Below are 24,327 nucleotides of genomic sequence, written 5' to 3'. Positions count from 1 at the left end.
GAGAGTCTATCAACATCTCGTGCAAAGCCTCCGGGTTCAGATTTGGTGACTATGCGATGCTATGGTACCGACGGGCTCCTGCGGAAAGACCAGAGTGGGTCTCTTATATTAACTGGGTCGGCTCTGACACGGATTAGGCAGACCCAGCCGAAGGGCGATTCACCATCTCCAGGGACAACCCCAGCAATTTGCTGCACTTGCAAATGAAGAGACTGAGAGTCCAGGACAGCGCCCGGTATCACTGTTTGCTACACACAATGAGGGGAAGCTGGTCTGAGCTCAGTCAAAAACCTCTCGTTCCTGTCACAGCCTCCCTGAGGAAGCACGTCACACCTCAAAGTTCAATCACATGGATTTTAACCTAAGTTCTGGCATCTGCTGTCGTTTGAGGTCTTGACTTTGCCACCTTAACGTTCTTTTAAAGTAGTTTTTAATGTCATTTCCTTCCCATACAGAAAAACACAAACAAATAAAAAACACCCTTTCATTCTATAGAACCACATTGATCTTCCCCCAGCTGAGTCATCAGCAGAATTGGCATTTTCAGGGTGCGCATTCCTTGTCTTAGATGCGCACGCCTCGACCTGGGTTACCAGTGTACATCTGCTGTCCCGAGCCCTGCCAATAGGGTACAGCACTCCTTGTCTGCCAGTAGGGTACAGAACTTCCCCCCGACCTAAATTGTACTGTGGGCCTTCTATCCTAGTACATACCACTAGAAAGCAGCACTTGTTCTCTTTGGCGCCCTCCAATCTGCGTGCGACCTTCATAGTCTGCTGGAATATCGGACACTGCCCCCTTCTTTGCCCCCTGGTGGTGGAACATAGGGCTCAGTACTGGGCCGAAGATACATTATTAGGGAAAGATGCTTTAGGGACCCCCCACCCCACCCCTTTCCCTGCTAGGAGATCTCAAGGTTGACAGCATTTGGGGACATGATGCTATTGCAAAGGGGGTCTGGGAATACCCTCCCCCCCCCTCTTTTCAGCTGGAATTGACACTCGCCTATCAGGTTACAGGATATGTAGACTGCGTAGCTGCGTTTCCTGTGCCAAACCAAACATCACATTTACATGTCTCTGACTTTGGAGTTCCCAGAGAGAAACACTGCAACCCTCTGTATGTCTGCAATTACCATCTAACTCCGTCCTCCAAATTCTCATTATCCCTCCAACTAACCAAAAACTATGAGAGCCTGATTGATGACTCAGGCCTAGGAATTATTTGCTTCTTATGGAAAAAGAGCAAACACTCTTTTTCTCCCCCCCCCCCCCGTTGGTAAAAGCGGTACGATCATGTTGTGAGGGTGACTCTTAAAGGGATGATGTCATTACCCTTCTGAAGTGTTGGTCACTCAGGCCTGGACCGTAGCTATCTCTGGTGGGAAAGGAGGGAGCAAAATAATTTTATTTACTCTTTCTTTCATTTATTCCATTGGTAAAGTGGAGTGGTCTAATTTCTGAGAGCGAGCCTACAATGTGAATAACGGGACTGGTCTTCAGTTGTCTCCTGCCGCGGAGTGTATGGAAATCACCCCCGTAATTCCCCCAATAGGTGCCCTGTCTAATGTCTGGACACCCTGCCGCCAGCGAGAACTGACAGTCTTCTCTTAACGCACAGGATATGAACAGGGAGGCAGTTGCATTTCCTGTGTCACACCCGCCTTGTCCCTCAGCCTGCAGGAGAGCGAAGCTGCATCCGCTGGAAAAAAAGAAAAGGAGGACTTGTGGCACCTTAGAGACTAACACATTTATTTGAGCATAATCTTTCGTGAGCTACAGCTCACTTCAGTTAAGGGTTAATCCTTCCGTCGCTAGGCCCTTAACGGACAGTGAGAGTCGCCCAAATGTTAAGACACGTGGCTGTTAAAGAGAGAGCTGGTCTCTGTGTGAGCGAGATAAAGTGCGAGTGCAAGGCTGCGTGTGTGTATTACATTAATGACCATGGGACAGTGAACGAGCTGCATTGTAGGTGTGTGAACGCCTCACTCTCTGTGCCAATGAGACAGCATTTGACACCAGGGGTGGCACAGTATTTGCAGCCTCCTCTGGCTCTAGGTCACAGGTTTCAGCAGAAGCTGCGGAGGGCTTCAGAGACTCTCCCCAGAGAGAGAAGCCGGTGTCCGGATCTCCGGCTGTTTTGCTTTGGTCATAGGCATGGTGACCTGGCTCTTAACTGCTCTGCTGGCCCTGGCCCCATGTGAGTACTGGGGAAAGGGGGGGATATAGGGCGAGTCCGGGAGACTCTTTGCTCTCTGAGTCCATTGGTTTATTAATTCATTTATGTTCCCAGGTGCCCTTTCCTAGGTGCAGCTGGTGGCGTCCGGCGTCCGTCTGGGGTGGGGCAAGTCTCCGAGCCCCTCACATTCACCTGCACAATCTCTGGTGGGTCCGTCTCTGCTGATTACTGGGATTGTACCGGCAGCTTCCCTGGGGAGGGCTGGACTGGCTGGGAGAGATTGACTGGTACTACCGGAGTGGCGCTTACGCTACGCCCTGTCTCTCCAAGGCCAAATAACCCTCTCTGCCGATTCCTCCAAGAACCGGTTCTGCCTGCAGCTCCGCTCGCTGACAGCTGCAGACACCGCCACCTATTGCTGAGCCAGGAGAGGGACCGTGAGACAGAGACGGGGAGCCCTCAGACAGAAAGGGAGGAACCTCTATGCCCCACCTCCGGGGCTGAACCCGCCTGGCTTGTCCCCTTCTCTCAGCCCCCCTCTGCGAGGGACAAAGTGGGGGAGGCCATCTCTTTTGTTGGACCAACTTCTGTAGCTGAGAGAGAGAGAGATCCACTAGAAGATATCCGCTCACCCACCTTGGCTCGCCAATATCCCGGGACCAACAGGGACACAGCATTTCTGCATAGTGACAGGTCAGTGTCAACTCCTTCCTGAGAAACACAGCAGGAAAGAGACCCCAGGAAGAGCTCTGTGGGCCTCCGGAGTTTGTCTCTGTCCCGCCAACAGAAGTTGGTCCAATAGAAAATATTACCTCACCCGCCTTGTGTCTGATATCCTGGGACCTTGGTGGCTACAGCTGCACTCCATACAGCAGGAAAGAGAGTGAGCCAGCGGGGTCCTGGCTCTGCCCTGCTGTGCTGGGCTGCAGATATTTCAGGACGAGAGAGAGGCGTGTATATATGGGAAGCGTCTGTCCATGTCTGTTGTGTATCAGATGGACAGGATAGCTCAGTATAGAGAGGGGTCTGATAGCGAACTAAGGGGGTGTATGAGATACATAGATAGATAGATAGTGTGACAGTGGTCCCAGTGGGAGCCAGCTGAGGTTGCTCAATTAGGGTGAACTGAAAACAAACCTGAAAGGCTGGTGGATATTTCAATATTTAGATTTACCCGGCCAGCGCAAAATGGTTTCTGTACTACCTCACTGGTTACTCAGCAATCCCAAGGACGCAGTTCCCTTAAAGTGCCCAGCCTCAGGCCTCCACTCAGCTACCCAGGACAAAATATGATGAGGATTCGTGAAAATCTTATTCCATCATACAAAAGAAAAAGTTCTGATCCCAAAGGACCAGTCACACACGCAGGTCAAATGATAACTTAGATCTTACCCAAAAGATCTTAGATCCGATTCCTACTAAGTAAACTGAAATTTATTTAAAAAAAAGAAAAGAGAGTGTCGGTTAAAGTATCAATATACTTACCTACATGAATTCAATTCTTGAGGTTCAGATATGGAGCAGAGATGGTGAGCTTGTGTTTGCAAAGAGTTCTTTTGGAAATAGACCATAGGTTATAGTCCAATATCCATATTCAGGGTGAAATCCAGCCAATGACTGGGATCTCAATCCTTATGGCTTTGGCTTCCCCTGGATGAAACCCTAGGCAGATCTGAGATAAAAAAAGGTCCTGTAGCACCTAACTCCGGCCCTGTTCCAGGGCATCCTGACACCCAATCAGACCGGAGTCTCCACCCCTCTCCAGGGGCAGGGTGTGGGAAGGGGGGTGACTTTGTTTCCCTTCCAAACCCGGCAGCCTCTCAGAGGCTGCAATAGACAGAAGAGGGCCCCCCTGTTGTATTTTTGCAGTTAAGGTCTAAACTCTCCTTATCTCTACAGGGATAATTTACCCTGCAGTTCAGTGAGCAATGTCTATGGGGGTACAGTTTGTGTTCATTTTACTGGCTTGGAAAGGTGAGAAAATGATTGAAAATACAGTAAACCTACAGATTATGAGCTTTTAATTGGAGAGTGTATTTAGGTCTTTGTCTGTATACACCTCCTTTCTATCTATCTATCTATCTATCTATCTATCTATCTATCTATCTATCTATCTCCATTCATTTGCATGCATCTAGGCATAATCTTTCTTTCTTTCTTTCTTTCTTTCTTTCTTTCTTTCTTTCTTTCTTTCTTTCTTTCTTTCTTTCACTCACAATCTAATCTATACAATGTTCCATGCACATAATTGTCTCATCTATTTGTATGTTTCTAATTCCCCACTATCTGTCTATTAATCAATCCATTTTTCCTATACCATATTATCTCTCTATGCAATCATTTTGTCCTCCTTTGTATTATCTGTTTATCCATCTGCACTTCCCCTGTACTATTTTCAGTCCCCATCTATGATTTTCTCTACTGTATTATCTAGAAACTTGTCTTTCTGTCTATGTATGTTGCTTAGATGCTCCTTATCACTCTAGTGAGAGTCAATAGGGATTAGTAATTATCATTGTGCTCATGGTGTTTTCTCCAGCAGGTGTCCAGTCCCAGATGCAGCTGGTGGAGTCTGGGGGTGCTATTTGAAATGAAGGGGAGTTCATCCTGCTCTCCTATAAAGGATCAGGCTTCACCTTCAGCACCTACAAAATGTACTGGTACCAGCAGATCCAGGGAAAAGCCCGGAGTTTGTCTCACTTATTTACACCATGGCTCTGTCCAATGTTACATGGATTCAGTGAAAGGGCATTTCACCATGTCCAGAGACAAAGCCAAGAGTGAGCTGTATCTGGGAATGAGCAGTGTGAAACGAGAGGACATTGCTTGGTATCACTGCACTGCTAGAGAGGCATTGTTGGGGAAGCGGGTGTGAGCTCAAACACAAACCTGCCACCCCCGTGATCCAGACACTGTGGGGCAAAGTCAGCTCTATCAGGGAGAGGAAAGACCTGGTGCACTCAGTGTGAGCAGGGCATAAGTTCTGGCAAGTGAAGTGTAAAAATATAATTAGGAAGGCCAAAAAAAAAATAATTTGAAGCAGAGCTAGCCAAAGACTCAAAAAGTAATAACTAAAAAAGTTTTAAGTACATCAGAAGCAGGAAGCCTGCTAAACAACCAATGGGGCCACTGGACAATTGAGATGCTAAAGGAGCACTTGAGGATGATAAGGCCATTGTGGAGAAACTATTCTTTGCATCTGTCATAGGTGTGAAGGGAAGGGTAAACACTTTTGGGGTCCCTCCTGGCTGGAGGAAAAAACCTTTCACCTGTAAAGGGTTAAGAAGCTAGGATAACCTCACTGGCACCTGACCAAAATGGCCAATGGGGAGACAAGATACTTGCAAAAGCTGGGGGGAGAGAGGAACAAAGCCTCTCTCTCTCTCTGTCTGGGTGATGCTTTTGCCGGGAACAGAACAGGAATGGAGTCTTAGAACTTAGTAAGTATCTAGTTAGAGATGCGTTAGATTCTGTTTTGTTTAAATGGCTGAGGAAATAAGCTGTGCTGAAAAGAATGGATATTCCTGTTTTTGTGTCTTTTTGTAACTTAAGGTTTTTCCTAGAGGGATTCTCTATGTTTTGAATCTAATTACCCTGTAAGGTATTTACCATCCTGATTTTACAGAGGTGGTTCTTTTTACTTTTTCTTCTATTCAAATTCTTCTTTTAAGAAACTGACTGCTTTTTCATTGTTCTTAAGATCCAAGTGTTTGGGTCTGCGGTCACCAATGCAAATTGGTGAGGATTTTTATCAAACCTTCCCCAGGAAAGGGGGGGGGGTAAGATTTGGGAGGATTTTAGGGGGAAAGACATTTCCAAACAAACTCTTTCCCAGTAACCGGTGTTAGACGTTTGTTGGTGGCAGCGAAAGTCCAAAGGCAAAAGGTAAAATAGTTTGTACCTTGGGGAAGTTTTAACCTAAGCTGGTAAAGTTAAGCTTAGGAGGTTTTCATGCATGTCCCCACATCTGTACCCTAGCGTTCAAAGTAGGGAAGGAACCTTGACAGCATCAGTCTTCAGAGTTGAGGATTTGAGGGTGTCAAGGCTGATTCCCCACTCTGGCACTGCAGAAGGTCTGCAAGGACTCTAAAATTAATACTTGCCAATCCAGGCTGGTAATGCTGCCACCACCCAAGTGAAAACTGCCTTTTGTAAATCCAGAAAAAACTTAATTGGGAAGTTTTTTCTGAGGCCCGTCAGCTTTTCCACCCCTCCTTCCGGGAAGCCAAGAAAGAAAACAAAAGAAAAGGGGGAACCCAGCTGTTCCACTAGCTGATTAGCATATGCACAACCTCTTTACCTCCTAAGACACAGAAATTCAATCATGTTCTTTAAAAGGGAAATTTTATTGAAAAAAGAAAGAAAACACATTTGGAAAATTAGGTTATTGCTAGATATTAAAAGAGCAACTACAAGAATTAAGCAGCAAGAATAGCTTTCTTGGGATCCAGCTTAAAGATTACAAAGCAAACAAAAGCTTCAAAAGGGAGCTAGATAGATTTATAAAAAGAAAAGGAGTACTTGTGGCACCTTAGAGACTAACAAATTTATTAGAGCATAAGCTTTCGTGAGCTACAGCTCACTTCATCCGATGAAGTGAGCTGTAGCTCACGAAAGCTTATGCTCTAATAAATTTGTTAGTCTCTAAGGTGCCACAAGTACTCCTTTTCTTTTTGCGAATACAGACTAACACGGCTGCTACTCTGAAACCTGAGATAGATTTATGGAAGTTAGGTCCATAAATGGCTATTAGCCAGGATGGGCAGGAATGGTGTCCCTAACCTGTTTCCCAGAAGCTGGGATTGGGTAACAGGGCATGGATCACTTGATTATAAGTGATAAGTCTGTTCATTCCCTTTGGGGCACCTGCCACTGGCCCCTGTCAGAGGACAGGATACTGGGCTTGATGGACCTTTGGTCTGACTCAGTATGGCCTTTCTTTATGGTCTTACGTTCTTAAAAGCACCTGAGGTTAGCACAGAGGAATTAACAAGACTGAAAATAAAAAAAATAAACCCGATCGCCCGATCTGTCTAAACATTCCTATTCTACTTACATATCTGTAGTTTCAAATGAGAAAGTCAAGGTATGACGCTGATGATTTTCATACCTGGCCTACACTTACAGCATGCTTGCTGCTCTGTCCCTCTGCAGCTGAGAGAACAAAGACCCACACCCCAAGCAGTTTTTTTTCCCAGTTTGAAAGGGTTCAGCTTCCCTATTGGTTCCCCAGGTCAGGTGCCAACTTATTTTAATGACAGGTTTCAGAGTAGCAGCCGTGTTAGTCTGTATTCGCAAAAAGAAAAGGAGTACTTGTGGCACCTTAGAGACTAACAAATTTATTAGAGCATAAGCTTTCGTGAGCTACAGCTCACTTCATCGGATGCATCCGATGAAGTGAGCTGTAGCTCACGAAAGCTTATGCTCTAATAAATTTGTTAGTCTCTAAGGTGCCACAAGTACTCCTTAACTTATTTTAAGTTTACCTCTTAACCCTTTACAGCTACGGCAGTTTGGGTACATCTGCTAAGGAGGATTGTATAGCTAACTGAATGGTTGGGGAGTTACACAAGGGTGCTACCCCCTGCCCCCTTCATTTATCACAGAGGGAGATTCCCAAACCTGAGCCATTCTTTATAGGGGACAAATCTGAGTAACTATCCCAGCTTGAGGATGTTTTGGAGCAAATTGATAAAGTAAACAACAATAAGTCACCAGGACCAGATGGTATACACCCAAGAGTTCTGAAGGAACTCAAATGTGACATTTCAAGGCTTCTAACTGTGGTTTGTAACCTATCATTTAAATCAACTTCTGTACCAAATGACTGGAGAATAGCTAATTTGACACCAATTTTTATATAGGGCTCCAGGGGCAATCCTGGCAATTACAGACTAGTATGCCTAACTTAAGTACCAGAAAAACTAATTTAAACTATAGTAAAGAACAGAATTGTCAGAAACATTGATAAATATGATTTGTTGGAGAAGAGTCAACATAGTTTTTGTAAAGGGAAATCATGCCTCACCAATCTACTAGAATTCTTAGAGGGGTCAACAAGCATGTGGAGAAAGGGGGTTCAGTGGATACAGTGCACTTAGATTTTCAGAAAGCCTTTGACAAGGCCCCTCAACAAAGGCTCTTAAGCAAAGTGAGCTGTCATAGGGGAAGAGGGAAAGTCCTCTCACATATTGGTAACTGGTTAAAAGATAGGAAACAAAGGGTAGAAATAAATGTTCTGTTTTCCAAATGGAGAGAGGTAAATAGTGGTGTCCCCCAGGGGTCTGTTCTGGGACCAGTGCTATTCAACATATTCATAAATGATCTGGAAAAAGAGGTAAACAGTGAGGTGGCAAAATTTGCAGATGTTACAAAATTACTAAAGATAGTTAAGTCCCAGGCAGACCAGGAAGAGCTAGAAAGGATCTCTCAAAACTGGGTGACTAGGCAACAAAATGGCAGATGAAATTTAATGTTGATAAATGCAAAGCAATGCACGTTGGAAAGCAGAATCCGAACTCTACATACAAAATGATGGGATCTAAATTAGCTGTTACCACTCAAGAAAGAGATCTTGGAGTCATTGCCAGAAGCTGGGAATGAGAGACAGGGGATGGATCACTTGATGATTCCCTGTTCTGTTCATTCCCTGTGGGGCACCTGGCGTTGGCCACTGTTGGAACACAGGATACTGGACTAGACGGACCTTCGGTCTGACCCAGAATGGCTGGTCTTATTTTCTTATGGGTCTAGGCTGTGAGGTGCTAGCAGCAGAGCTCTGGATTTGCCCTTGTCCCCTGTAGCGCACCTCACAATAACCAGCCCTGCTCCCAGGGCGCTCTGACACCCATCAGACTGGAGTCTCCTCCCCTCTGCAGGGGCAGGATGTGGGAAGGGGGGTGACTTCGTTTCCCTTCCAAACCCGGCAGCCGCGGCTTGGAGGCTACAATAGACAGTAGCAGCCGCGCCTTGTGTTTGTGCACTTAAGGGCTAAACCCTCCTTATCCTGCCAGTGAGAATTTACCCTGCAACTCAGCTAGCAATGCCAATGTGGGTACAGTTTGTGTTCATTTTAGCAGCTTGGAAAGGTGAGAAAAAGTTTGAAAATATAGTGAACCTCAGAGTATGTGTTTTAGTTGCAGAGGTCTGTATATCCCTGTTCTTTCTTTCTTTCTTTCTTTCTTTCTTTCTTTCTTTCTTTCTTTCTTTCTTTCTTTCTTTCTTTCTTTCTTTCTTTCTTTCTTTCTTTCTTTCTTTCTTTCTTATCACAGTCTGATCTATACATCATTCCATTCACAGCACTATATCATTTCTCTGTATGTATCTAATTCTCCACTAGCTATTCATCCGTCCATTGTTCCTGTACTTTGTTATCTCTCTATCCATGCATTTCCCCCCGACAGTATACTCTCTCCATCTATGGTTTCCTCCACTGTATTAGCTAGCAACTTGTCTCTCTGTCTATTTCTGTGGCTTAGATACCCTTTATCACCCTAGTGAGAGTCCAGAGGTAAGAACAATGATCATTGTGTTTTCTCCCACAGGTACCCGGTCCCAGATGCAGCTGGTGGAGTCCGGGGGTGGTGTTAGAAATGAAGGGGAGTCCATCCGGCTCTCCTGTAAAGGCTCCGGCTTCATCTTCAGAAACTACGACATGTTCTGGTACCGGCAGAGTCCCGGGGAAAGCCCGGAGTTTGTCTCACGCATTTACACTGACGGGACAGGCCCACGTTACGCAGCTCGGGTTCAAGGGCGATTCACCATCTCCAGGGACAACGCCAGGAGCGAGCTGTATCTGGGAATGAGCCGCCTGAGACAGGAGGACACCGCCCGGTATCACTGCGCTGCTAGAGAGGCACAGTGCAGAGAAGCCGGTGTGAGCTCGGACAAAAACCTCCAGTCCCCGGGCTTAACGGGTTAAAGTCAGCTTCCTTGTGGGGCGGAGGGCAGAAACCCGGCGCGCTCAGTGCTGGGAGAGAAGGGAAACTGAGTCACGACAGGGGGCACCAGGGAGGAGTGAATTCCGGGGGATGTGTGGGAGGGTGGGGAACACGGATACCCCTACCTCAGCGCTTACATTAGGCTGACCCAGATGCCACGGAGGGAGTGTGGCGTGGGTCTCCCTGCTGCTCTGCCGTGTAGCCTGCAGACTTACGAGAGGCAGCGAGAGGAGGAAGGACAGACAGACACACAGCAGCAGCTCCCTTCTCCGCCAGCGCATTGCTCGGGGTGTGCAAAGGAGAAGGTCTCCTCAGCGCCTCATTCCAGCTCCCTTCCCCCGGGCGCTCCGGCGCTCTTATAGCTACACGTCTGTAAAGCAGGAACCTCAGCCAGGGGCTTAGGCGGCCACCCTGAGCGTTCACAGCTCTGCAGGGCCAGAGGCGGAGGCAAGGTTATTCTTTACGGCGGAACAACGATTAGATATTTCCTGTCTGCAGTGTACCAAATGCATCCGATGAAGTGAGCTGTAGCTCACGAAAGCTTATGCTCTAATAAATTTGTTAGTCTCTAAGGTGCCACAAGTACTCCTTTTCTTCCTGTCTGCACTAGCTGTGGCCCCACGTGAGTCTCTGCGTTTGCATCTGTGCCTGGAGGTATTTGTGCCCCTGTGCGACTATTTGTCTCTGACAGTGCCCTTTTCGCAGCTGCAGCCGGTAGCGTCCGGCCGGGGAGGTCTCAGAGACCCTCGCGCTCCCCTGTGCAAAAATGTTTTGTTTTTTTAAAGAATGAAAAAAGTTTTCAAAAGGCAACATAAAAAGCCGGAGGCAATAAATAAACCCGCCAAAACCAATGAATAAAATCGGAAAATAACGGAGTGAGAATAAGCACAAACAAAGACAATAAAATAGGAAGACTAAAAACAGACTCGAAAACAACAAAACGCCAATGAACACGTCCAGGACTTGAACCCCAGACTTCAGGGTTCGTTGTTTGACCGGAGAGAGACAGGCAATACCAGCAAGGTCCAAACACAAAGCTCTTTATTGAAGAGTGCACACAACAATAGAGAGCAGCCCATCTCCAAAGAGAACCAGCAGGCCCTAAGTAAAATTAAATAGGTTTTTTGTAGACAGTCCCATCCTGTCACAAATTTATTCATAAAGCAGCACACCCCTTCTCTATATTAGTTAAAATCTGCTTTTCTACTATGCATGCACTTCTACACCCTTATTGTAGATAACTGTTAGCAAATCATAATGCTTCACTAACTTTCTTATCAGTATGGGTGTCAACCAGGAGACGAGGAGTTAAGAACAGACATAACACAAAAACAGGGAGTGGAAAACAGTGCCCCCGTATCTCAAGGACTGTTCCCAGTACATCTGGTACAAAAATGCAAGAATGCAGGCCTCCCCTTTTTCTCACTCTTTGTAACCATAACAAGTATTCCTTCATTCTACTTTCAGGGACTTTCCCAGCAGCCTTTCTTGGCCTGACTTTGGTTTGGTTGGCCTAACTGCTTCATATTTAACTTTTTTCACCTAACAAACAAAACCCCTCAGACACACCCGGCACTTTCTAACCTGCAGCAACACACTGTACTGACATGCCCCTCCTCCCACACCCAGGGTTTCCTTTAATTCACTTGTACCTTTTTAGGGACACAGCTTGGGGGGGGGGGTGAGAGACAGAAAGAGAGAACTTGCAACAAACAATGCGTCCCCCACTTTTGAACATGAACAGGGGAGATCATTTATCTGACAGGAGCAATCAAACTGCATTTTCTCAACGTGCCCAATGGATAGTGTAGCAAAGGGAGGATTGTGTATATGTGAAGCGACAGAAGAACTGTGGCGGGAGGGAATGTTTTTAGTGTGGACAAGGAAGTGTGTAGTTTTCATTCTTATCAATGGGTGGACACAAACACTGGGGGGAATCTGGGGTTAACAGCCAGGTAAAGTGAAAACTACAAACGGCCTCCTCTGTCGGAGGTTACCACGTGTTAACTAACGCGCGGTTTACAAATAGCCCAGCTTTTGTAAGTAGTGAGGAAAAGACTAGAGAGGCTGTCAGGAAGTCACACCCAGAGAGAGACAGAGAAGAGACAGGGGCATTCACAGAAAAGGACAGAGAGAGAGAGAGAGAGAGATCCGCACTCAGCCAGGCTGCGTGGGTGGAGGTGGAGTGTAAGTTACAGGGATGTGGACAGCTCTGGCCCTGTCATTTCCAGAAATTTCAGGGCTTTGCCAGCTCAAGGGCTGAACTGGAGATTTGATACTATTTCCCCCCACCCTCCTCTTCAAACCGATAACCTAATTCCTGCTACCCTCATGCTGGCACCAGGTAAGAGCTGCTATCTCGGTGGGAATGGCGGCATGGAGGGGGTAGCTCAGTGAGATCCGTCGCTCCCCGGAGCAGCTGGCTACATGTTTATTTGGACTCTCCCATCCTTCTTTGTAGGGCCGCTTTTCCAGCTGCAGCTGGTGGCCTCCGGCCCTGGGGTGAGGAAGGTCTCCGAGCCCCTCTCACTGACCTGCGCTGTTTCTGAGCTCTTTATCCCTGAGGAGTATTACTACCGGCACTGGCTCCGTCAGCCTCCCGGAGAAGGGCTGGAGTCCATGGGATGGATTTGTCCATAGAAGGGGGGACGCGCTACTCCCCGTCTCCCCAAGGCCGAGGCACCATCTCTGCAGACACCGCCAAGAACCAGGTCTCCCTGCAGCTCCGCTCCCTGACAGCTGCAGACACCGCCAGGCATCACTGTGCCAGACACGCAGTGACACAGGAACAGGGAGGTCTGGGACAAAAAGTTAGAGTCTTAAAATGATAACTGGGCCCATGCAGGGCGATAGAGAGTCCCAGGGAGGGAGATGCAGCCGGAAGGGAAGGGCTTGTTTTTCTGTTGAACGGTGCAGACATTTGAGAGAAAACAAAACAAACAAACAAACAAACAAAAAAAGCAAAAGCAAATCAACAAAAAAGCAAACCAACCCGCAACAACAACAATAACAACGCAACAAATAACCCCCAAAGTAATCACCAAACCAGCTAATCAATACACAATAGGAAATGACAAACAAAAAAACCCCATTGGACTACACACAAATCAATTCCCAACATACAGAAATCGGTTAGCAAACACTTCGCAACAAACACTAACCAACAGCAACACAACAGAATCAACATGTGATTCTGAATGTCTTTTTAAATTCACTTGCAACTCTTTTAGGGATACAGATTTTATTTAAAAGCACCGGATACAAAATGTACAAGAAACATAGCCTAGGGCAAATCAGTTTTTACCATGAGAAAGCCCCTCTTAGAGCCACGGAAGATCTGTTGCTTTAAAGAATGAAGGAAAGTGCAATTTTTCAAGCTCTTCAGTGTCTAGGTCAGTAAAAGTGTGTGAGAGGCAGGTGAGAGCTGAAGAATGGATGGGGAACAGAGACAGAGGGGGTTGGGGATTTCAGAGGTGGTGAAAGGACTGGGGAATCTGACTCCCTTAGGGGTTATATTGGGATCTGAGTGACTAACTCCCTTAAGCAACTTTGGAAATCCCAGCCAGGATTACAAGCAGGGGGTGTGGGAAAAAGAGAAAGAGACACAGACACTCAGTGTGTGAGAGATGAAAAGTATCCACATATACACGGAGAAAGTAAATAGGGAAGTGTTATTTACTCCTCATAACACAAGAACTAGGGGCATGAAATGAAATGAATAGGCAGCAGGTTTAAAACAAACACAAGGAAGTATTTCTTCACACAATGCACAATCAACTTGAGGAACTCTTTTCCAGGGGATGTTGTGAAGGCCAAGACTATAATAGGGTTAAAAAAAGAACTAGATAAATCCATGGAGGACAGGTCCATCAACGGCTATTAGCCAGGCTGGGCAGGGATGATGTTTTTAGCCTCTGTTGGCCAGAAGCTGGGAATGGGTGACAGGGGATGGATCACTGGATGATTCCCTGTTCTGTTCATTCCCTCTGGGGCACCTGGCTTTGGCCACTGTGGGGACACAGGATACTGGGCTATAGTGGGTCCGACCCACTATAGCCCTTTGCTGCCGGTATTGCTCCTTATTAACATTAAGAAACCACACGATGAGAGACCTGAGTTCCAAATATCTAGATGAAGACATACAGTGACGGCTACTAACCTGCATGGCTTCTCTGGCAGGTTCTGGTGGCTCCTGCAGCCGATGACAAGGGAGACCGCTGGAGGGCTCCCCGACTGTTTATAGGGATAACGCCCAGTCCCCACACATCACAGAGGGCAAATCTCTATGTCTGCGTATGAGCTAGGATTTATTACAGGTGTCGGCAGAGGTTTGCAGCCCAAGGCTCAGACTTCAGCCGACTCTCCCGAGCTGTCCAAGCTCCGTTGGGTCAGCGGCTGGACTGGAGATATCTGAAACCTCGCAAATGATTAAATGTGTTTTCATTGCGCTGGCCCTGGCACCGCGTGAGTCTTTCTGTATTACTATTTGCATTTCTCTCTCTCTCTCTCTCTGAGTCTCTGTGTGTGTGTCTCTGTGTGTGACTGTTTGCATTTCTTTCTGTGTGTGTGGCCGTGACCAGGGGGGAGGCAGAGGGAGCTTTTCCTCTCTGGGCATCGCATTCAATGATTATTTTGGACTCCCCCTCCTTTGTTTCTAGCGGCGCTTTCCCAGCTGCAGCTGGTGGCCTCCGGCCCAAAGCTGGGGAAGGTCTCCGAGCCCCTCACACTGAAGTGCGCTGTCTCCGGGGTCTCCATCAATACTCAGTATTACTACTGGTACTGGCTCCGTCAGCCTCCCGGAGAAGGGCTGGAGTCCATGGGATATGTTTATCCGTATGACGGGCGCACGAGCTACAGCCCGTCTCTCCGAGGCCGGATCATCATCTCTGCAGACGCTGCCAAGAACCAGGTTTCCCTGACGCTTCGCTCCCTGACAGCTGCGGACACCGCCACCTATTACTGCGCCTGGAGAGACACAGTGACACGGAGACAGGGGGCCTGGGACAAAAAGGGGGCGAGCCACACGCTTCGCCTCCCAGAGAGAAGGCACCTGACTTTGCCCGTGCGGTCCGCTCCCTTCTGAGGTCACTTTCAGTTGAAGGAGACGCTTTGGCAGAGGCGCCCACGAAGCTGGAGAGAAGGAGAGAAAGAGGAAACACCTGCGCTTGCGAATGGGCAGGAGAGAGACTTTGTTACAGGGATTTTGCACTTTTGGAAACCACCAATCCGGACCTGAGGTTACAACAGACTGTCCTGTCTGCTCCGCAGCTGAACTGGGGAGCTGAGGGTCTGGGGGGACCTCTGAAAAATGACTGGTATTTCCTGGCTGCCCTAGCCTTGGCCTATGGGAGGGTCTGTCTGTGGGTGAGTTTTTCCTGGAAGGGTAGAAAATTTGTGGGTGGGTGTGTTTTCCTCCACGAGTAAATCCATTTAAGCTGCTGACACCTACAGTGCTTTACTCTAGAATGTCTCCTGATTTACACTCCTGGAGGAGTGAGAGGGGAATCAGCCTAACTCAGGGGTTCTCACACATCATTGCACCACGACGCCCTTCTGACAAGAAAAATTACTACAGGACCCCAGGACAGGGAATCGAAGCCTGAGCCCACCCAAACTCAGCTGTCCCGGTGTGTGTGGGGGCCAAACCCCGAGCCCCACCGCTCTGCGCAGGAGTCCAAAGGCTTCAGCCCCAGGCGGGAGGTCTGTAAGCCTGGGGACTCACCACCCAGGGCTGAAGCTCTTGGGGTTTGACTTTGGCCCCCGGCGGTGGAGCTTGGGTTTTGGCCCCAGCAAGTCTAACACCAGCCCTGATGCTCCCATTAAAACACGGTCCCAACCCACAGTTTGAGAGCTGCTGCCCTAAAATGAGTGACTGGAGAATTAGCCCTGACAAGACAATGGAGTTTCCATTGAGAGTCAGTCGCATCGACCCCAGTGGAATTACTCCTGCTTTACACTGAGGTGCTGGCAGGGCTGATCCTCCACTCTGGCACTTCGAGTGCAGAAGGTGGGGGCAGCAAGGACTTCAAAAATTAAAACTTGCCACTCCAGGCTGGTAATGCTGCCAAGTGAAAATTGCCTTTTGCCAATCCAGAAAAACCTCACTTGGGGAGATTTTTTTCTGAGGCCCTTCAACTTTTCCACCCCTCCCTGGGGCAGCCCAGAACGAAAACAATAGAAAAGGGGAACCCAGCTGTTGTATCAGCTGATTAACATATGTACAGCCTCTTTACCCCCTCAGACACAGAAATCTAATCATGTTCTTAAAAAGGGTGCATTTTATTGAAAAAAGAAAGAAAACACATCTGAAAACTCAGGTTGTTAGGGATTAAACACTGTTAGGGATAGCTCAGTGGTTTAAGCATTGGCCTGCTATATTCAGGGTTGTGAGTTCAATCCTTGAGGGGGCCATTTAGGGATCTGGGGCAAAAATTGGGTATTGGTCCTGCTTTGAGCAGGGGGTTGGCCTAGATGATCTCCTGAGGTCCCTTCCAACCCTGATATTCTATGATTCTATGACAGGTCTGATTCATTGGAGCACTCCCTCTGTTCCAGTTACACCCCAAGTAAGTGGCAGTGCTGGTAATAGAAGTTTTCAAAAGTGCCTAAAGGAGTTAGGCATCCAGTTCTCAATGAATTTCACATGGCATTGGGGACCTCACTTCTTTAGGCAGCTTTGGAAACTCCTAGCCTGAAGACAGATTCCCAGTGTCCCACTCTACTGCTCTAACCACACACACACACACACACAATGGATCAGTGGAGGGGAGAGAGGAAAGCGGGATGAGAGAAGGGAAATTTCTGAAATGCAAAATCATTTCCCTGCATCGGAGCATATAAGCACTTGGGGTGATAACTGGCATGCAGCTTCAGAGGAAATTGCTGGCACCAACCCATTGCACAAGAGCAACAGTTGTCAGCAGTTATGCAGTTGTTACGTTGTTTGTGTGTTATCACGTGGTGCATCCTCTCAGGTGAGCAGCAAGATACAGCCTCTTGCAAGGTGTTGCATTTTCCCTCTTATATATACCAGGAACTGATGACATCAATAGGCCATTGATTTGGTGCTTAACCTCTAATTACAGTTTGGTTTAGCTAAGGCTTCTCAAATGGGATGGTTATTTTGTAATTGCCCACTGCAGCTGCCCCTGAAATGTCTGTTGCAGATTAGATTAACCCCTTGGTTGTATGTGATATAACAGTATCCCTGTTCTGTTTCTTTTACAGGCTTCGTAGTCGTGGTCAATTTAACCCAGCCGAGTTCTGCCCAGGCAGAGCCAGGCAGTTTCCTTACCCTGGACTGTGTCACCTCTGGATATAATATCAATGATCACCATTTGAGCTGGATCCGACAAACACCTAGGAGAAGTCTGGTCTGGCTAGCAGCCCTCAGAACAGGTTACACCACCTACATCACAAATGAATTCAAAGGACAGGTTACCCCATCCGCCAGTGGTGCCACTGGCAAGCTAAAGATAAACAGTCTCGTAGCTGCAGACCTGGCTACTTACTAGTGTGCCAGCTGTGCAAGTGGTCGCTGCCTGGATTCCTCTCCTACAATATCCCTTGTGGAACTGGCCTCCTCTCACTGAACACATTTTTCTCTTTGCATGAACTTCACCCCCGCCGTAAGGACAATAAGGGGCCAAGCATCACCTGAGTCCCACATCAGTCCTCAAAGTGCGGATTCCTTGGGGAACAGGCCTCGCTCTGCTGCCTATCCAAAGGTAGAATTTTTCCCAGAGATTTATGGCTTTGGTCTCTGCAATTTCAACATGAGTCGTTCAAATCAACTTGTGATCGGGAAGCACAATCGTTGCAGGTTAGGCCACCAGAGTGGGAATCGGGAGAATTTGTAGATCAGGGTCACAGCCTAGAACAGAAGCAATGCAAAGTGAAGCAAGTGATTCCCTTTGTCTGGCTTATCTGTTTAGAGTGAAACCTCTTGAGTGTAAGGCTTGTCTCCTGTGGTGTGTAGGGGAAGCACCTACACACTGGAGCCCTGATCTTGGTTGGGACCCTTCAGGTGTTACAAAAATGCCAAGAATAATGACCCGTGGATCTGAATGGCAGAAAGGACCCTTACGTGAGACCATCTCACTCAGTGGGTCCTGCATCCAGAAGAAATGTTGAACTGGAGCACTCATGTTTTAAGGAGCATGGATGACAGAGTCACAGATTTTTGAAGCCGGGAAAACCATTCTGAGAACATTTTGTCTCTCTGCATGATACACATCCCAGACATTTCTGTAACAAACTTTTCTTTGAGCCACAGTGTGTCTGTTGAGCAGCAGTATATCTATCCGATATTGGTGACAGTGCTGGACAGGCAGGGAGGTGATCTTAACTCCAATTCTAATCTGCCACCAGTCTGCAATGGCCGAGAGGGAACAGGAATTCCTTGGTGCAGTGGTCTCCAGAGGGCAGCAGAAGCTGGGGAAAGAGACAGAGAAGTCTATTGCGTAGTGACCACGCGGAAGGAGAAAAGGGTCAGGAAGTGAGAGCATGCGGTGCCCTGGACAATGACCGGGAGTTGTTAACGCAGGTAGGGGAATGAGACAGTAGTCACTATACCTGCTACTGAGCAAGCGATGGCAGCAGTGCTCTGAAGGACAAAGCTCTAGCAGCTCTCAGTTCCACCTGCAGCTCTGGTCATCTGTGAAAACCACCTGGCTTTTCTCTTTCATTTTAAATTCCAGCTGAAAGTCTGTGGTTTCCTGACTGCCTGCTGCCTTCTTAACTAACATTAGGAGACAGGGTAATGATTTTAAGAGCTACTATCTTATTATTGTACAGTTTTAGGGGCTGAGAATTTGAATGGAAGACCCTACCAAAATAACACTGTCTTGCAATTAATAGCTTTGAAGTGTCTTGTGTGTCTGAGGAGTTTTCACCCTACATATGCCTGACTTTCAAGAAAACTCTGGTCCTATTTTTAAAGGTAGATAGATACCAAAAAAGTGGGCTAGGTGCCTAAGTCCCATAATTTTCAATGGGGGTTAGGTGCCAAACCTGCTTACGACTGTTTTGAAAATCCCAGTAGGGGCCTACTTTGCATCATCAGGGTCTAAAGACTGTTTAAAATCTAGCCCGATTGCTTTGCTGGAAAGAGGAAACTGGAAAGAGGCAGATTCTCAGGTGGTGTAATTCAGCGTAACCATGCTGACTTCATTAGCACTGAACACAGACACACTACCTCGTGATCCAGCTCTAAATCTTTACATTGTTTTTTTTATATTTCAAAACCGGGCAATGCTAGCACGGGGTGAGATTCTGTTCCCATTCCTCATGTTCAATAGAATTTTACTCTGTGAGTAGCTCGATTGCTCGAGATTCTCCCCTCGGTAATAGTGGGTGCACACACGAGTACGTAAAAGGAGAGTAGCCCCATGACACTAGCAGAGTTTTGTCCTGCCTAACACCATGGTGAATGAGACATGATCCAGCCTCACTGAGTACAATGGCCTTATTTCTGCTTTATACCAGAGTGATTAAGAAGACAATTTAGGCCCATTGACTGCAGTGAAATTACTTCTGCTTTACACTGAAGCGTGAGGGAGGGGAATCTCTGCCCCCCACTGACTCCATTGTTCCTATTCAGAGAATAAGTTCCTACTCCGTGTTCAGAAGTCCTCACCATTTAGATGTGTGACAGTGAAACATTTGTATTGTATAGCCAACGCTTGAAAATGTGGCTTGACCAACATCAAAGATAACTTTCGGTTTAGGATCTTCCATGGCTCCCACCTGGGTAGTATCTGAGCCCTTCACAAACAATGTATTTATCCCCACAAGAGCCATGAATGGCAGGAAACCATTGTTTGATTGGGAACAAAGTAAAAGCAAGACTGAGTGGATGGTCCAAGGTCTCTGCTCTTTGGAGCAAGCAGGTCAACCTTTCACTGAATGTGGATGAGAAGAAAATTCCCCTACGGTGAGGGTATCCCATAGGTTGCTACTAGAATCAATCTTGCCCCTTCTTTTCAAGCACTTGGTATTGGCTCCTGTTGAAGAACTGAGCTGGATGGACAGGACTGATCCCTTGGAGCAATTCCTCTGCTCCCATCACACAGTGAGTATGTGGCCGCGCAGGTAACAGAAGTTGAGCTATTCAAGGGGCCTAAGGGAGCTGGGTAGTAGCTATTTGCCTAACTTCAGGCAATTTTGAAAAATTCCTGCCTGAACGTAGATCTCCTGCGTCTTATTCCATTAATTAGCGGGTGGGTGGAGAGTAGGCGGGGAAAGACAGAAGGTAGATGCAAAGCTTATGAAATGCAGAACTGTTTGCTGTTCTGGCTTGGAGGAAATAAGAATTTAGGGCGTTAGCTTCAGCGGGAATATTTCACACAACGCCACTGTGCTAAAGCAGAGTTCAGCGGCAGTCATGCTGCTGTTACACTGTCTTTGCATTATCTCATGGTGCAGCTTGTCAGGTGAGCAGGGAAATGCAGACTCTTGTAAAGTGTTGGGTTTTTGTCATGTCTCTAAGGAACTGATGACAGCACTGGATGGCAGCTCTGGTATTTAATCCAGTCTGTGACCCTGGGCTGAGGGAAAAATTTAGTTTTCTCTGGGAAGGTCATTTTGTGACTGCCCACAGCAGGGTGCCTTGCCCCTCCTCTGTCATGCATTTTGGAGATTAGAGGGGCCCCTGCTGGGGTATGATATAATCCTATCTCTGTTCTCTTTCTTTTACAGGCTGGGTGGCCGCGATCACTTTGACCCAGCCAAGTTTTGCCCAGGCAGAGCCAGGGAACTCCATTACGCTGGACTGTGCTGTTTCTGGGTACAATGTTAATGACCGTCATATGCAATGGTTGCGCCTGCCCCAGGGGAAAAATCTGGTCCGGATAGCATCCTTCAGACCAGGTTACACCATCTACATCGCGGATGAGTTCAAAGGACGGGTCACCCCCTCCACCAGCGGCTCCACTGGCAAGCTAAAGATAGAGAGTCTCACAGCTGCAGACACTGCTACTTACTACTGTGCCACAGATGCACAGTGGTCGCTGCCTGGCTTCCTCTCCGACAATATCTCCCCTGGAACTGCCTCCTCTCCCTTACCCATCTCTCTCACACATGAACTTCCCCCCCGGGCATATGGACAGTAAAGGAATGGAGCAATGGAGTCCCACATCAGTCCTCAAAATGTGGGGTCCTTGGTGAACAAGCCCTGTTCTAGGTCTTGTCGAAAGGGTTTTACATTTCACCCTGAGAGACATTGGGCTTTGCTGTCTGCAAATTTAGTTTGTGTTCTTCAGATCAAATGGTGATCAGGGAGCAGCGTGGTTTGCTCGTTAGGCCACTGGAGCTGGAATCAGGAAATGTTGATTCTGTTCTTGGCTGTGGCACCGATGTACAGTGTGAAATGAAGCAACTGGCATCCCCTGTCTCTGATTCCTTTGTTAGGCTTCTCTGTTTAGATTGAAACCTGTTCAGTCCAAGTCTCCTTTGGGGTGTATGGGCAGCACCCACCACACTGGGGCCTTGTTCTTGGTTGAGACCCTTCAGGTGTTACTAAAATGCCTACAGTAATGACCCAGGGATTTGAATGGCAGAAAGGACCCTTATGTGAGACCATCCCACCCAATGGGTCCTGCATCTGGCTGAAATGTTGCACTGGGAGCACTTGTCATATTAGGAGCATGGAGGACAGGGTCACAGAGTTCTGAGGCCAGAAACACCGTTCTGAGACCATTGTGGCCCTCTGCATGACACCCATCCAGTCATTTCTGTAACAAACCCGAGACTTTTGTTGGAGCCACAGCGTATCATTTGAGCTACAGTATAGCTATTGGCTACCAGTGACAGTGCTGGACAGGGCGGAAGGCGATCTGGACTCTTATCCTAGTCCGCCACCAGTCTGCAATGGTCGGGGGTGAACATGGGTCCCTGTGGTACAGTGGTCTCCAGAGGGCAGCAGAACCTGGGTTTCCCCACTGCTCGCTGCTTTCTTAACTAACGTTAGCAGACAGGAAAATGGTTTTAAGAGCCGCTCTCCTATTGTGTGAAGAATGGCTGCTGCTTTGTACAACCCCGACGAGTGGCTCTTTTGAGGTAATATGTACATGAAAATGGAACCGCTGTAGAAAATGGACGCCACCACGATGTGAGCTGAGCAGGTGGAAATTGCCTTTTGCTGACCGGTGGTGGACGGGATACGTAAGATGGTGGGGATGATATCCGCGTAGGTCACTCTTGTGAAGAGCAAAGAGCTAAGCACCATCGTGGAAGTGTATAGGGAGCTCCCAATCAGGTACCAATAATCAACTGGACAGGCAATTGCCCATGCATGATGGTGGGGTAATGCAAAGGCCTACAATTAGCTATGTAGCTATCAAAAGACATTATGGCTGCCAAGATATCCTCCGAGGTCCCAAGGAAGAAAGAGAAATAGGTTTGGGTGAAACACCCACTAATGAATCATATGTCAGCACATCAAGCTATTTCTTTCATTGTTTTGGGAAGGATGACCCTGGTGAATCATACCCCTGAGAAGGACAAATTGCAGAAAAACCAGTACATTGGACTGTGGAAGCGGTAATCACTCCACACCAAGGCTATGATCACCATGTACCCCATACGCGTCAGCATGTAAAAGAGAGCACTGTTCCTCCGGCCACGCATTCAGATGAAAGGGATCCAGATTCCTTTACTTCACCAGTGGTTGGAGCTGCAGCGTGGTGGGGAGCCTACTCCAAGAGAGGACCTGTGCCCAAAGTTGTATCTCGTGATACCCAGGCTGATAAGAAAATGCCCATTTCCGACTTGAATAACACAAAGGACCCAAGGGGAGCGCTCACTAGTCACTGCGGGCACAACTGGCAACTCCAGGGCGGTAATGAAAAACCTGGTTGAAAACACAATCACCTCAACCGGGAGATTTGTTTCCCCGGCCAGGAAATTATCCCTGGTTTTCCCAGGCCCCCACACTAAGCCTCTGGAGTGTAAATGTATCCGGTAAAGACGAGCCTCTACACGAATGTCAAGTTCCCGATTCACCCCTAGAATATGATTTCTCTGTCCTTAAAGAAGGGAGCAGATGCAAATAGAGTGACAACATTTCCTGTCAACCCCCCGCCTTGTCCCCGACCCTGCACGATACAAAAGCTGCAGTCCCATGTGTCTGCAGTGAAGACCCACAACTCTCACTGGGGATTTTTCTCCAAACTTAGCAGAAGAAGATGCTCTTCTGGCTGCATTTTGCTTTCATGGCAGCACTGCCCTAAGGTGATTCTGGCCTGAAAAGACCTGGGGAGATCAGTGTTACATGGTGCTGTATTGACAATTCAGTTTTCCCAATCTCAGGTTCAGCTGCTGGAGTCTGGGGGAGGTGTTCCAATGGCAGCAGATTCTACCAACATCTTGCGTAAAGCCTCCGGGTTCAACTTTGGTGGCTACGGGATGCACTGGTACCGACAGGCTCCCGGGAAAGGACCCGAGTAGGTCTCCTATATCAGCTGGGATGGTTCTGCGACAGATTACGCCGGACTCAGCCAAACAGCCGTTCATCGTCTCCAGGGACAACCCCAGCAACTGAGAGTCGAGGACAGCGTCCTGTATCACTGTGTGACACACAATGAGGGGAATACACTCTGAGCTCAGACAGAAGCCTACCATTCCTGTCACAGCCCCCCTGAAATAGCAAGTCACATCTCAAAGTTCAACCACACAGATTTTAACCAAGTAGAAAATGTCCCCAACTCTGCAGTCATCACCTAGGAACTATAAGTTTTGGAGCCCAGTGGGGCTGCTAGGATATGCTAAGGCTGAGGTGCATTAGGAAAATTGCATCCATAATTAATTCATATGAGTGGTCTGGGACTTTTCAGCTTGGAAAAGAGAGGACTGAGGAGAGATATGATAGAGGTCTATAAAATCATGACTGGTGTGGAAAAAGCAGATCAGGAAATGTTATTTATGCCTTCTCATAACACAAGAACTAGGGGTCACCAAATGAAATTAATAGGCAGCAGGTTTAAAATAAATAAAAGGAAGTATTTCTTCACAGAATACACAGCCAACCTGTAGAAATCTTTGCCAGGGGTTGTTTTTGAAGGCCAAGACTATAACAGGGTTCAAAAAGAACTAGATAAGTTAATGGAGGATAGGTCCATCAGTGGCTATTAGCCAGGGTGGGCAGGGATGGTGTCCCTCTGTTTGCCAGAAGCTGGGAATAGAAGACAAGGGATGGATCTCTTGATGATTA

The 24,327-nt window shown here is 47.5% G+C and overlaps 1 long non-coding RNA gene and 2 gene segments (V, D, J or C); all 3 read left to right on the top strand.

Moving 5' to 3' along the window:
- Positions 1–8,647: 8,647 nt before the first annotated feature.
- Positions 8,648–10,590, top strand: LOC119842061. The segment is given in 2 exon segments: positions 8,648–9,266; positions 9,723–10,590. Coding segments are annotated over 2 exon segments (423 nt in total).
- A 3,528-nt stretch (positions 10,591–14,118) lies between these two features.
- Positions 14,119–16,454, top strand: LOC119842057. The segment is given in 2 exon segments: positions 14,119–14,585; positions 14,780–16,454. Coding segments are annotated over 2 exon segments (465 nt in total).
- Positions 16,455–20,228: 3,774 nt separating this feature from the next.
- Positions 20,229–24,327, top strand: part of LOC119842056 — a 30,621-nt gene continuing 26,522 nt past the window's right edge. For both annotated transcript variants that reach the window (XR_006275401.1, XR_006275400.1), the window contains exons 1-2: positions 20,229–20,551; positions 20,817–23,348. This is a non-coding gene — a long non-coding RNA (uncharacterized LOC119842056). The remainder of the gene's footprint in view (positions 20,552–20,816; positions 23,349–24,327) is intronic.

The sequence above is a fragment of the Dermochelys coriacea genome, chromosome 13, assembly GCF_009764565.3.
Source record: "Dermochelys coriacea isolate rDerCor1 chromosome 13, rDerCor1.pri.v4, whole genome shotgun sequence".
Taxonomy (NCBI): domain Eukaryota; kingdom Metazoa; phylum Chordata; order Testudines; family Dermochelyidae; genus Dermochelys; species Dermochelys coriacea.
Note: the sequence above shows the minus strand (reverse complement) of the source record. Positions and strands in the feature narration are given on the sequence as shown.